This window comes from Vipera ursinii (assembly GCF_947247035.1).
Source record: "Vipera ursinii genome assembly, chromosome: 1".
Lineage (NCBI taxonomy): Eukaryota > Metazoa > Chordata > Lepidosauria > Squamata > Viperidae > Vipera > Vipera ursinii.
Window position 1 is genome coordinate 355,000,806 of NC_139512.1, and position 15,555 is coordinate 355,016,360.

The window sequence follows — 15,555 nt, forward strand, 5'->3', positions numbered from 1 at the left end:
CTTTTTCCTTTATGTGTCTTCATGATAGCAGTGGGGTGAGGGGTGACATGATAGCAGTGTTCCAATATCTCAGGGGCTGCCACAAAGAAGAGGGAGCCAGGCTGTTCTCCAGAGCACCTGAGAGCAGGACAAGAAGCAATGGATGGAAACTAGTCAAGGAGAGAAGCAACCTAGAACTAAGGAGAAATTTCCTGACAGTTAGAACAATTAACCAGTGAAACAACCTGCCTCCAGAAGCGGTGAATGCTCCAACACTGGAAGTTTTTAAGAAGAGACTGGACAGCCATTTGTCTGAAATGGTATAGGGTTTTCTGCCTTAGCAGGGGGTTATTATCTTATAGGCTTTGGGTGGGCACAGGAAATACAGAATAACAGAGTTGGAAGGGATCTTGGAGGTCTTCTAGTCCAACCCACTGCTCAAGCAGGAGACCTTATACCATTCCAGACAAATGGTTGTCCAGTCTATTCTTAAAAACTTCCTGTGTTGGAGCATCCACAGCTTCTGGAGGAAAGTCGTTCCACTGACTAACTGTTTTAACTGTCAGGAAGTTTCTCCTTAACTCCTCGTTGCTTCTCTCCTTGATTAGCTTCCATCCGTTGCTTCCTGTCCTGCCTTCAGGCGCTTTGGAGAACAGCTTGACTCCCTCTTCTTTGGGGCAGCCCCTTAGATATTGGAACACTGCTGTCATGTCACCCCTAGTCCTTCTTTTCATTAAACTAGACGTGTCTATGCTTAGGTGCCCAATGGCCTCTTATTCCAAATTTGGGGATGTCCATTGGTTTATTACTGTCAAGTGTTTTTCAATCTTGGCCTCTTAGTTGGCATAGACGGCTGGAGAATTCTGGGAGCTGAATTTCACTTATCTTCAAATAGCCAAGTTTGAGGAAACACTGATTACTGCAATCTAATTCTGTATGAATAAAACATTCTGACCCGGCATGGCATACAGTTACTTCCTACATTTGAGTAAATATTGAACGGATCTATGACGGTAAAGAAATAAAGGGAACCTGTTCGGATAAGTAGCCAGGGGGGAAAAAAGCATACTTTGCACAAAGGCAAATAAGAGTTTGGCAATTAACCTTCTTCCGGGCGCATTTCAGCAATAAGCTGACAGTGACGAATGCAGGCTTCTGCTATATCTACAACTCGATCAACCATAAAGCTCCCCTCGGTATCTATGAATACAGCTTCTGCAGCAAGTCCACCAAAGCATTCTGGAATCTGCACATCCACCACGAGCTGCATGCTGGAAAGAAAGAAGGAGAGAAGGAGAATGATAATAAAACATCAACGTAGAAAAGTGACTAAGGATCGACTCATCGTTTTACTACTCTGATGGCTGAAAATGCAAAGGGTCTGCAAGATCTTGGAATAAAAGATAAAAAGCACCATGAGAAACATGAGACTGCAATGATGAACAATTGCAGGAACTGGGTAGGTCTAATTTAACAAACGACTAGGGGTGACATGATAGGAGTTTTCCAATATTTGAGGGGCTGCCACAAAGAGGGGGGGGTCAACCTATTCACCACAGCATCTGAAGGCAGGACAAGAAGTAACAGGTAAAAGAGAGAATCCACCTAAAACTAAGGAGAAATTTCCTGACAGCAACAACAATCAATGGAGCAACTTGCCTCGAAAAACTCTGAGTGCTCCATCCCTGGAGGTTTTTAACAAGAGACCAGATAGCCAATTGTCCAGAATGGTATAAGGCAGGGGTCTTCAAACTTGGCCCTTTTGTGACTTGTGGACTTCAACTCCCAGAATACCTCAGCCAGCACGTGTGGCTGAGGAATTCTGGGAGTTGAAATCCACAAGTCATAAAAGGGCCAAGTTTGAAGACCCCCTGGTATAAGGTTTCCTGCTTGAAAAGGGGATTGGACTAAAAAATCTCCAAGGTCCCTGCCAACTCTGCTATTCTGTATGCTAAATATAAAGGTAAAGGTAAAGGTTCCCCCACACATGCGTGCTAGTCGTTTCCGACTCTAGGGGCCGGTGCTCATCTCCGTTTCAAAGCCAAAGGGCTTGTCCGAGGATGTCTCCGTGGTCATGTGGCCGGCATGACTAGACGCCAAAGGCGCACGAAACGCTGTTACCTTCCCACCGTAGTGGTCCCTATTTTTCTACTTGCATTTTTACGTGCTTTCGAACTGCTAGGTTGGCAGAAGCTGGGACGAGTAACAGGCGCTCACTCTGCTACGCGGCACTCGGGATTCGACCCGCTAAACTGCCGACCTTCTGATCGACAAGCTCAGCGTCCTAACCCACTGAGCCACCGCGTCCCGTATGCTAAATATAAAGACCACCAAATTAATGACAACAGGTACAACAACCAGAATTGACAAACAAGATGTCAAAGTGGTTACTATTTTCCTTTTAAGAGCAACCATCAACTTGGCAAGCTGTAGTCCAGGGGTCCCCAACCCCCGGTCCGTGGACCAGTACTGGGCCGCGGCATGCCAGCAACCGATCCACACAAACAACGCCCCCATCCGTGGGATGCAGGGAGCACACAAAACCACACACTCTCCGGTCCGTGGAAAAACCTCTCTCCACGGAACCGGTCTGTGGCGCACAAAAGGTTGGGGACCTCTGCTGTAGTCCATGGGGTTGCAAAGAGTCCGGACACGATTTAGCAACTGAATAACAATAATAAAAGAACAAGCAGTCAAGAATGATGCTGTAGACTAGAACTTGGTAGAACAGCCACGAAGGCCTTGGAAAACACATTCATGTTGTCTCTGTTTCTACAAAGAGCAGAACTTTGCATGCTATGGTATGGCCATGCTTGACTCTATTGGAAGTGAAGTTTGGACTTTGAAGCAGAACAGGAAGAGTAGTGATGCTTCTGAACCTTGGTGTTGGAGAAGACTCCGGCGAAGACCATTGACAGTCAAGAAAACGAACCAATGTTATCACCAGACAAATCAACCCAGACTCACTTGAGGCACAAAGGACTGGACTCAAATCATTCTGTTTCGGACACATTACGCAAAGATTTGGCTATGTGAAGAAGCCTCTAATGTTGAGAAAGGTGGAAAGAGAAAAAGATGACCAGCAGCAAGGATGAGGGACTTGGTTATGGTGGTGAGAAGTACATTGTTTGAAGATCTGAAAGATGGATCGTCATGGGGGGAAAAAAATCTATGCGGTTACGAAGAGTCAAGTTGATGGCACATAAGCAATCAATCCTTAACCAAAGAAATCAATCTTTTATCTGTCAAAGGGCATATTGAATGGGAAACACCACCACTGCAAATTCTGTGGTGAAGAACTTTTAAGATTTGTGATCTGAAGGGCGAGGAGAAGGAAGAACTAGTTAGACTTTACTCTTGGTGACTGCCTGGATTAGTCCCTGCAGTTGTCTTGGCAACAGTTTTTGGAAATTGGTTTGCCCTATCCTTCTTCTTATACAGGGGTCTTCAAACTTGGCCCTTTTATGACTGGTGGACTTCAACTCCCAGAATTCCTCAGCCAGGCACACGTGCCTGGCTGAGGAATTCTGGGAGTTGAAGTCCACCAGTCATAAAAGGGCCAAGTTTGAAGACCTCCGTTCTTACACCTGAGAGTGAGCAGCCCAAAGTCATCCAGCTGGCTTTATGCCTTCAGGCAGGACTAAAACTCAGTCATCCAGTTTTTATCCAGGTGCCTTGCACCATTATACCATAAAAATTAAAGACTGTATGGGGTCCTTGGTGCTTTCTGAGTTTGGCTGTTTTCTTGCAGACATTTCATTACCCAAACTAGGGTAACGTCATCAGTGCTAGTCCATTATTTCAACTGTGAGCTGTTCCCCTCATTCCAACCCTGACATGCAAATATTTTCCTTTATTGGTTAAGACTCTATGTGGAAATCCCATTAATTACAATGAGACCTCAACGTCGGGACATATGAACAAGCCTGGGGCAGCGACTACAAACTGTGAGCATTAAAATCAACACAACCAAGTCCCCAAAGCATATGCGTCATTCGTAGACACATAAATTTGTTTAATGGGACTTAGTTTAACATGCCCCGAACTAGGATAAAGTTACTCCATCCGTTTTATGGCTTGATACGAACCTTGCCATTTTGCAAACAAACAAGATTGCAATGCATTTTAAGTAATCTACTGCGCTCGGGTTTATTTCTTTCCAGAACAGCTTCATCATACAAAATACTCCTACAGTACACAGTGGGGTTGTGCAGAGCTTTGGAAATAATTCAGAAAAGGTGTCCCGGAGTGGGTAGGAGTGTTTTTCCTGAGATTCTGCAGTTGCCCCTTGCTTTAAGGAATTGCAGACAAGTGCTACCTTTTCTGCATTATTTCCAAAGTCTTATTATTCAGCATTTTATGCAATCCACTATATTCACAATAGCAGGGCTCAGATACATAAATTTACTGTGATGGGAACAAGCCTCATTCCAGATTTCAACACCTCCCTCTCTCAGTCTGGCCCAGCTATAAGAACAGAAGCCTTTCCTTCTGTTTCAATTAAGCAATTTAGTCTTACATCTGAATCTTAAACGGAGAGTGGATCCTAAACTACAATTTCTCGAAACAAGACAGTAGTGTGAAACGTGACCGAAACCTTAAGAATAAATGTACTATGCCAGGTTCTGTAAAAATGAAAATGAGGGTTACCAAGTTTCCCTCTGCTGCTGCACAGAGGTGGAAGATAGGAGAATGTTTCTGACATATTTTACTGGGACAAGCAATAGCATCATCTGGAGGATCTCAGCGTAGCTGTTAAAAACATTTAGCAACCAAAGCTAGAAAAAAAAGCCAGCAGAGGGGACGTTGTGTAATGTTTATTGCAAACATTTATATTGTTTATTAGAACGATTTCGAACTCATGGATTCGGGGCTCACAAAGTAATTATATAAAAGGGGGGGAAAATGGAACAGGGTTTTTACAAAAGCGTTGTCACATAATTAGAGCAGACACTTTCCTTGGGAAGCTGTTCTACAATCTCAGTCTTACATATGATGTTGAGGCTTCAGAAAAGAGTGCAGAGAAGAGCAATAAAGATAATTAGGGGACTGGAGGTTAAAACGTATGTAGAACGAACGGTTGCAGGAATTGGGTATGTCTAGGTCGGGGGCAGTCCGGAGTTCCGTTGGCAGTTGATTCCATAGGGCAGGCGCGCCCACAGAGAACGCCCTCCCCCTGTGGATCGCCTGTCGGCAATCCTTGACCGGCGGTACCCTGAGGAGGCCCTCCCTGTGGGAGCGCACAGGACGATGGGTAATTGACGTTGGCAGCAGGTGCTCCCTTAGATAATCCGGGCCCATGCCATTTAGGGCTTTATAGGTCATCACCAGCACCTTGAATCTCACCCGGAGGGCAACCGGAAGCCAATGCAGCTCGCGGAGAAGAGGTGTTGCATGGGAGTATCGGGAGACTCCCATCACAACTCGCGCGGCTGCATTCTGCACCAGCTGAAGCCTTCGAGTGGTCCTCAGGGGCAGCCCCATGTAGAGAGCATTGCAGTAATCTAGCCGGGAGGTCACGAGCGCATGGGTGACTGTGCGTAGCGCATCTCGGTCCAGATAGGGCCATAACTGGCGCACCAGGCGAACCTGGGCAAACGCCACCCTGGCCACGGCTCCTATATGATCTTCCAAACTGAGCCGTGAATCCAGGAGGACACCCAAGTTGCGGGCCCTATCAACGGGGGGTAACACCTCACCCCCCATAGTTAACGATGGAAAAGATTGGTTAGTCTGAGATGCCGGTATGCACAGCCACTCAGTCTTGGCAGGATTGAGACGAAGCCTGTTTCTCCCCATCCAAACCTGGACCGCTTCCAGGCAACGGGACATCACAGCGAGGGCATCACTGGGTTGGTTCGGGGTGGAAAGAAAAAGCTGGGTATCATCAGCATACTGATGATACCGCACCCCGAAACCACAAATGAGCTCACCCAGCGGCTTCATATAGATGTTGAACAAGAGGGGAGAGAGGACCGACCCCTGAGGAACTCCACAAACGAGAGGCCTCGGGGCGGACCTCTGCCCTCCCGTCAACACCGACTGCGAGCGGCCCAGGAGGTAGGAGGAGAACCACTGTAAAACAGTGCCCCCCACTCCAATTCAAATATGCAGGGTAGGTGCATATCTTGCCTTGGCTCCACTCTTCAGTCAAACCCTGTTCTGCGCATGCGCGCATGTACGCACATGTGCACACATTTTTTGCGGCTCCCAGTTTTTCCTTTTGTGAGGGAACCGGTTCCGAGTGGCTCTTTCACTGTTTCAGGTTGCTGACCTAACCCTCTTCTTTGTGGCAGCCCCTCAAATATAGGAGCACTGCTATCCTGTCACCCTTGGTCCCTCTCTCTCTCTTAGACTAGACTCTAGTCTAAGAGAGAGAGAGGGACCAAGGGTGACAGGATAGCAGTGCTCCTATATTTGAGGGGCTGCCACAAAGAAGAGGGGCTAAAGCACCTAAAGGCAGAACAAGAAGCAATGGGCGGAAACTAATCAAAGAGAGAAGCAACCTAGAACGAAGGAGAAATTTCTTGACAGTGAGAGCAATTTAAACAGTGGAACGACTTTGCCTCCAGAAGTTGTGGGTGCTCCAACACTGGAAATTTTGAAGAAGAGCTTGGACAGCCATTTGTCTGAAACGGGGTCTCCTGCTTGAGGAAAGGGTTGGGCTGGAAGACCTCCAGGATCCCTTTCAACTCTTGTTACTTTCTTATTTTAAGAATCTGTTTACATCACAAGAATTTTATGACAGTAACCTATCTTACCCTCAAGAAAGACTCCTGGAAAGAAACGGGATTCTCCCTAACATGCAGCCAAAGATTGGGGCCAAGAAAAATGAACACAGTGCAGCAGCAGGAACGAGGATGAGGGATTTTGCAGGACATTCCCACAGAGAGATCAGTAGGTAGAATTTGAAACTGCTGAAGTTTTTACACCAATGCATAGAGTGCAGAAAAGGAACAGGGAAATCCTAAATCAGGAAAACAAGTACGTTTAGGCGAACATTCCTGAAAAGTCTGCAAAAAGACAGCCGAGCTCAGAGAGCACCAAGGACCCCCACAGCTCAACCCTGAGCTGCACATGTTCTCTTCTATCGGTACATTGTTGAAAGTTGGTGGGAAGACACTTAACACTGGCATATATAGCAGTGCAAAGTAGCAATTTATTCAAACGGAACAAACTCCAACAGAAAGGGTGTGGGAGTGTTGAATTAAATGTAAAGAACAAATATGCTTGCTCAGAAATGGAGGGAAGAGGGTGGAAATCCTGTATAAAACATGTGGTTAAAAATATTTCATTTATTTATTAAGTGCATTTGCCACCTCTCTCACCCCGAAGTGTCTCTGGATGGCTTACCTTGTTAAAGAACATTATCTCAAAGAATACAGGGAGCAACCAAAACCGGATTGTGATTATGAGTTTATTACTGACCATTTGGACAGCAGAAGATAAAAGAGGGGGTTCATGTGGTCATAAGGACATAATTAGGGCCCACCTACTCCAGCAGTCTGTTCTCACAGTGGCCAACCAAGCATACGAGAAATCCCACTAGTCTCCCAGCAGATGGCCTTCAGTGGCTGTCACACGGCCACCAAGGTTAATAGCTATCGATCTATTTGCATTAGATGACCAGTCTTTCAAAGAGGCATGCAATATTGATAGTGGAAAGTTTCAATTATCCTGACATCTGCTGGGAATATGCCGGTCATTCGGTATATATATTCGGGGTGTGTGTGTGTGTGTGTGTGTGTATATATATATGGATCCTTGGTTTTTCGGGTTTTTCCCCACGTAGAACTAAAGGTGTAGGCGCAACGTTTCGACGGAATCCTATCCGTCATCATCAGGCTTTAGCTTCCTTCTTCTGGGAGAAGCATGTGGCTGTTTGTTCCTCTTTTTTGCTTCTCCCAGAAGAAGGAAGCTAAAGCCTGATGATGACGGATGGGATTCCGTCGAAACGTTGCGCCTACACCTTTAGTTCTACGCGGGGAAAAACCCGAAAAACCAAGGATCCACATACAGGCACCCGCGAAAACCTCAGAAAACAAATATATATATATATATATATATATATATATATATATATATATATATATATATATATATATATATATATATATATATATATATATATATATATATATATATATATACACACACACATATATATACACACACACACACACACACACACACACATATATATATATATACATATATACACATATATATACATACACACACACACACACACACACATATGTGTGTGTAAATTACTAACAAAGAATTAAGGGAGGCTGAGATGCATTTCTGACTCATTAGTCTTCATCAGTCAGTCATACCCTTCTGAGATATATATATGAGGAAAACAAGGGGATTTGCCATCCTGGATGTAATTCTCACCATCGGAGATTAATTGTTGAAAGAAGTGAAAATGACAGTTATCTTGTGGGTGGGGGGGAAGCGAACACGTTAGCCTTGAATGAATGATATCTGGAGAAAGAGAAAGGACAAAGAGAGCAGATTTTAATGAACTCTTAAGGAAGGAAAGGTCAGTTCTAATGGCCCAACAAAGATCCCAACAAAGAAAATTGTACAGGACGGGTAGGAAGCCCTGCAAAAAGACGCACTGAAAATACAATCACAAACAATTCCCACAACAGAAAAGAGAGAGAGAGAGAGAGAGAAATCAAAAGAGGCCAACGTGGGTGTGTGCAGAATTCTCTAAAGTGCTGAAGAAGAGTAAAAGAATCCTACATAGGAAATGAACGGAGGGGGGGAATAGAAAGAACGAATAGAACGAATAGAAAGTTACCTCCAGAAATTGTGGGGCCTGTCAAAAAAGGCAGAACTGAGTGTAAGGCGAGCCTTTCAAAAAAAAAAATCACAAATGATGCATGTGACAGAACTAAAGACAAGGTAGATCTTCTGAAAGGACAAAGTGGCAATGCAGTACAGGTAGTCAGTCGTTCAGTGACCGTTCAAAGTTACAATGGGCCTTAAAAAAATGACCTATGACTGTTTCCCACACTTTCTGACACTTTGATCCCTTGGGGTCACGGGATCAAAAATTCGGGCGCTTGGCAATCGGCATGCATTGATGACGGTTGCTGCGTCCCGATGTCACGTGCTCAGCTTTTGCAACCCTCTGACAAGTAAAGTTAACGGGGGAAGCCAGCTTCAATTGACAACCACGTTACCAACTTAACAACTGCAGTGATTCACTTAACAACTACGGCAAGAAAGGTCACAAAACGGGGCAGACTCACCTAACAACTGACTTGCTTAGCAAGCAGAAATGTTGGGCTCAGCTGTGGTTTATAAGTGAGGACTGTATGTAACAGTGAGAAGGCACAGCGCCAAAGCTCCTGACTTTGTACCTGGCTTCTCTTGGAATGGAAAAAAACGCCTGGTTCATTATACCATATTTAATTCTATGAACAGGAAGGAAAACCTGGGGAAGATGAGGTCTAGGTATTGTACAATCCAGGTGGCAAAAGGCTCTATGTATTCAGTTCAAATACTTATTAAATAGGATAGTCTGATTAAGGTAAGCCAAAGCCAAACAAAACACGGGTTCAATCAAGCGTAGAAATCCAGCCATTATATCCACAAGAAGAATTCTTAGATCTTCTTAAAACAGATGCCAGTATTATAATCTACATTAAAGCGGCACGCTGGCTGGAAATGAATTTGCTGAAAGCCAGCCAGTAAATTCAGGATCAAAAGCGGATACAAGAGATTTTTCAAACTGTAGGACAGGCACAGGAGGTAGTGACAGATTTTATTTTCCTGGGCTCCAAGATCACTGCAGATGGGGACTGTAGCCAAGAAATTAAAAGACGCTTGCTCCTTGGGAGGAAAGCCATGGCAAATCTAGACAGCACACTAAAAAGCAGAGACATCACCCTGTCAACAAAAGTGTGTATAGTCAAGGCTATGGTCTTCCCAGTTGCAATGTATGGCTGTGAAAGTTGGACCATAAGAAAGGCTGAGCGCCAAAGAATTGAGGCCTTTGAACTCTGGTGCTGGAGAAGACTCCTGCGAGTCCCTTGGACTGCAAGGCGATCAAACCGGTCAGTCCCAGAGGAGATCAACCCTGACTGCTCTTTAGAAGGCCAGATCCTGAAGCGGAAACTCAAATACTTTGGCCACCTAATGAGAAGGAAGGACTCACTGGAGAAGAGACTCATGCTGGGAAAGATTGAGGGCAAGAGAAGAAGGGGACGACAGAGAATGAGGTGGCTGGATGGAGTCACTGAAGCAGTAGGCGTGAGCTTAAACGGACTCCAGAAGATGGTAGAGGACAGGAAGGCCTGGAGGAACGTTGTCCATGGGGTCGCGATGGGTCGGACACGACTTCGCAACTAACAACAACAACAAGGACAGGCACGCAAATTCTGGGAGTTGAAGTCCACAAGTCATAAAAGGGCCAAGTTTGAAGACCCCAGCTTGTGGACTTCAACTCCCAGAATTCCTCAGCCAGCATGCCTGGCTGAGGAATTCTGGGAGTTGAAGTCCACAAGTCATAAAAGGGCCAAGTTTGAAGAGCCCTGCTGTAGGAGCTCACTAACACAAATGCTAGAAGTACATATGCTGAGTGTTAAGCGGCCTTTTTTTAAGGTCTGACTGTTCCTATCTAGCCAGTTTTGACTCTTTCCCAGTTATTTCCTCTGGCTGGTAGTAGCTCTCCACATTCTTTATTAGATTTTCATCCCACCTTATCTTTATAAATAAGGCAACGAACATATATAACACTCCTTCTTTCTATTTTCCCCACAAGATTTATGGACTTCCAGAATCCTTCAGCCAGCTATGCTAGCTGGGGAATTCTGGAATTTGAAGTCCATAAGTCTTTAAATGGCCAAATTTACAGACCTCTGCACTAGACAAACCTCTCGGACATTTGAGTTTCTTTCACCAGCCACTTGATCTAAGTTAGCCTGTATTGGGAATGGGCTTCTGGATGCCAAGCATTTGGAAATGAGACTAAACATTGAGTTGTGATTTCAGTTCATCAAGATTTGATGGTATCAACTTGAAGAGCTATGGTGGCGCAATGGTTTAGAATGCAGTATTGCGGGCCAGCTCTGTCCACTGCCAGGAGTTCGATCCTGACCAGCTCAACGTTGACTCTGCCTTCTATCCTTCTGAGGTCGGTAAAATTAGGACCAGGATTGTTGGGGGCAATAGGCTGACTTTGTAAACAACTTAGAGAGGGCTGTAAAGCATTGGGAAGCGATAGGTAAGCCTAGGTTTCCTTGCTAAGAGTTAATAAAGTCAGCAAGATTTTTCAAAGAGAATAATAAACAAGGGTAAACAACAGAAATAGGAACTTTAGTAGTGTGTTTTACCACAGTTGTGTTTTCCCGACACCTGGCACTCCGCAGATCTCTGTGATTTTGGTGAGCTGCACACCTCCACCCAGGATGTCATCCAGTGCAGAGCAAAAGGTGACAATGAACCCTTGAGTCTGCTCTTTTTCCAGCAGTTCCAGGGCTGTACTTTTCTTAACGGCTTCTGCTTCCTCGGAAGTCTTTGCTCCATCGGTTTGCTGTTCCCGTTTGATCACCTTTAAAATTTCTAGAGCCTCCTCTTTAGAAATGCCAATCTCTGAAAAATCAAAACACAGAATATATTTTTATTTATTATTTATTTATTTGATTTTATATACCACCCTATTCCCGAAGGACTCATAATTAAAAAGAGGCACATCTTGTTCACTAATAGCCACTTAAAGAGGTATCCTTCTTTAGGGAATACCCACAAAGAATGTTCTAGTATTTGAAACTTTTAAGGTTTTTTTTGTTTTTGTTTTTTTGCTGCGGCTGCTACTGGGCATTTGGTTTTGAATTACTAGAAATGTTTAAACCTGTTTTTAATTAACTGTTCTTTTTATATATTGATAAATTGTGGTAGAGAAGAACAGAGCATGAATAAACAACTGGTATGAAGAAAAAATATGAAGCTTTCATAAAATGAAGCGCCATATATTTTCCTAGGGTTTTGATATATCTAAAAATCCCTTTTATTCCACATTTTATTTCTGCTTCTTTAAACCCTTTTTAAAAAAATGAAAACTAAAGCATAGTATGATAGCATCACCTTGTGGTCAACTAAGATAACAGTGCATTCCTACTTTAGTCCACTGAAAAGCAAAACCCACTGAGTTTATTCTCCAATTTATTTAATGTGTGTATATACTGTTTTATTTTTATTCTTATATTATGAGCCACCCAGAGGTATAGAAGTGTGTGTGTGTATAGCATGTATGTATCTGCATATACATATACATATTATATTATATACATATTATATATTACATGTGTGTGTATACACACACATATATATATCATATATATATATACACACACCATATATATATCATATAAATATATATGATATATATTTTTAGATATATGTACACACACACACATATATACATGGGACACGGTGGCTCAGTGGGTTAGGACGCTGAGCTTGTTGATCAGAACATCGGCAGTTTGGCGGGTCGAATCCCAAGTGCCGCGTAGCAGAGCACCTGTTACTCGTCCCAGCTTCTGCCAACCTAGCAGTTCGAAAGCACGTAAAAATGCAAGTAGAAAAATAGGGACCACTACGGTGGGAAGGTAACAGTGTTCCGTGCGCCTCTGGCGTCTAGTCATGCTGGCCACATGAGCACGGAGATGTCCTCGGACAAGCGCTGGCTCTTCGGCTTTGAAACAGAGATGAGCACCGGCCCCTAGAGTCGGAAACGACTAGCACACATGTGCGAGGGAACCTTTACCTTTACACATATATATATATGAGATGGTAATAATAAAATAGTGTGTTGATATAGATGCACACACACATAGAATAGAATAGAATAGAATAGAATAGAATAGAATAGAATAGAATAGAATAGAATAGAATCTGGAAGGGACCTTGGAGGTTTTCTAGTCCCGCCCCCCGCTCAAGCAGGGGAACCTATACCATTCCAGACAACTGACTGTCCAGTCTCTTCTTAAAAATCTCCATTGATGGAGCACCCATGATTTCAGGAGGCAAGTTGTTCCACTGGTTAATTGTCCTCACTGTTAGGAACTTTCTCCTTAATTCCAGGTTGATTCTCTCCTTGATAAGTTTCCAATCATTGTTTCTTGACCTGCCCTCTGGTGCTTTGGAGAATAATGTGATCCCCTCTTCTTTGTGGCAGCCCCTCAAATACTGGAATACTGCTATCATGTCTCCCCCATTTCTTCTTTTCTTTAGACTAGCCAAACCCAAGTCCTGCAGCCGTTCTTCATATGTTTTATTCTCCAGGCCTTGGATCCTCTTAGTTGCTCTTCTCTGAACTGTTTCCAAGGTCTCAACATCTTTTTTATAGTATGGTGGCCAAACTTGGTTGCAGTATTCCAGGTCTGGTCTCACTAGGGTTTTATAAAGCGATACTAATGCTTTGCGTGATCTTGATTCCATGCCAGTTTATACAACCCAGGCTTGTATTAGCTTTTTTGGCTGCCGCTGCATACTGCTGGCTCATGGTCAAGTGATCGTCCACTAGGACTCCAAGGTCCCTCTCAAAATTACTGTTTTTGAGCCAGGTCTCACCTAATCTGTACTTATATCTTTGATTTTTCCTGCCTAAATGTAAAGCTTTGCTTTTCTCCACATTAAAACTCTTGTTGCTGGATACGGCCCATTGTTCGAGTTTGTCAATCCTGAGCTTGTCTTCTGGGGTGTTGGCTATTCCTGCATTTAGTATCATCTGCAAATTTGATGAATTCCCCTTCTATTCCTTCATCTAAGTCATTAATGAAAGATACTGAAGAATACTGGGTCTAAGATAGAACCTTGTGGTACCCCACTGCTTACTTCTCTCCATCTGGATGTAGTACCATTGAGGACTACTCATTGAGCACAGTTTGTCAGCCAGCTACAAATCCATCTGGTGGTGATGTTGTCTATTCTACCTTTTTCTAAATTACCAAGCAGTAGATTGTGGTCTAGTTTGTCATATGCCTTACTGAAATCTAAGTATACTATGTCTACAGCGTTTCGCTGGTCTACTAATTTGGTCACTTTATCAAAGAATGAAATAAGATTGGTATGGCATGATCTGTTTTTAACAAACCCGTGCTGGCTACCGGTTGTAACTTTTGTTTGCTTCTAGTTGTTCACAGGACTGTTTTTTGATGATCTTTTCCAGGATCTTCCCAGGTATTGATGTTAGACTGATTGGTGTATAGTTTCCTGAGTCTGTTTTGTTTTTCCCCCCTCCTTTTTTGGAAGATGGGAACCACATCAGCCTTTTTCCAATCCTCAAGATACTTCCTTGGTGCGCCAGGATTTTTGAAAGATGTGATGTAATGGTTCTGAGATAACATCTGCCAGCTCCTTCAGAACTCTGGGATGTAATCTGTCGGATCAATCAAAGTTATACACAGCCCATCTCACGACTACTGTATAATACACAACACACACGGAGTTCTACTCATAAGGAATACAAGAGAATTTTAGGGAGAGAGAATGTTATATAGTTATACATATCAAAATGCCTAGTTATTGTTTTTAATACCGACCCAGGATATATGTTTAGCTAGCCATCTTCTAGGGCACGGGGTCTCCAACCTTGGTAACTTTAAGACTTGTGGACTTCAACTCCCAGAATTCCTCAGCCAGTTTGGCTGGCTGAGGAATTCTGGGAGTTGAAGTCCACAAGTCTTAACATTGTCAAGGTTGGGGACCTCTATTCTAGGGGAGATGGGCGGCACAGAGATTTAATAAATAAAGCAAAGTAAATAGATGAGCATTACTTGTGAGTCTGACCCCCCCCCCCACACACACACATCCATTTTAAGGGGTAGGGGGGGGAAATATCCTCCTCCACCACACAAAGCTCCTGCCGACAAGGTGTGGGATTGTTAAATCCTATCAAGAAAAGGCGATTTCGGTTTGTGGAGGCCCAGAAACTCAACCGAGTTCAAAAACTTTTCCCCGAAAAAGACACCAAGCGCTCAAAACGAGGGAGGGCAAGAAGACGACCATTAAACCTCCCCCAGGAGGTGGTTGTGAGGAAGGAACCGAAGAGCAAAGCTCAGCTCAGCCCAAACTGGCGAGGTTTTTTTGTTTGGGCGGGAAAACCGGTTTCCCTCAGCCGGCCGCGATACCTTTGCTCAGCTGGCAAGGCCCGACCTCCAGCACCTCCTGGGCCGTCTGGAAACCGGCGGCCGTTAGCTTCGCCCGCCAAGCCGGCGCCAAGGGGAAGGTGCCCAAATCCCTGAGCTCCATGAGGGAGAAGAGCGGGCACCGTCCATGCTCCCTCGCCTCTCTGAGGCGATGGACTTCAACTCCCAAGAAGCCTCGCGGGTAGCGCGCCTGCGCCGAAGAAAGAATTCAGGGGGCGGGGTTGCAATCCAGCCACTCGCGGGGGCGGAGGGCTTTCTCTTCGGGACGGCTGGAACGAGCATGCGCCGGCTGGGGAGGATTCTGGGAGTTGAAGTTCATTCCCTTGCGGAAGGGGACAGCTTCTCGACAGGCTCACTCGAGAGGATTCTGGGAGTTGAAGTCCAGACCCTTGACGGTGCTCTCACGCTG

General features: G+C 44.4%; 1 protein-coding gene across 3 annotated transcripts in view; it reads right to left on the reverse strand.

Annotated features, from left to right (window-relative positions):
• RAD51C (RAD51 paralog C) overlaps positions 1-15,297 on the reverse strand; it is a 67,380-nt gene extending 52,083 nt beyond the window's left edge. For all 3 annotated transcript variants that reach the window (XR_014494464.1, XR_014494465.1, XM_083379840.1), the window contains exons 1-3: positions 15,129-15,297; positions 11,331-11,589; positions 1,084-1,250 (exon numbers count right to left, since the gene is read on the reverse strand). Coding sequence is in view for 1 of the 3 variants with exons in the window: in XM_083379840.1 (XP_083235966.1) it covers positions 1,084-1,250; positions 11,331-11,589; positions 15,129-15,249 (547 nt within the window). In the remaining 2 variants the exon portion in view is untranslated. The remainder of the gene's footprint in view (positions 1-1,083; positions 1,251-11,330; positions 11,590-15,128) is intronic.
• Between the last annotated feature and the right edge of the window lie 258 nt (positions 15,298-15,555).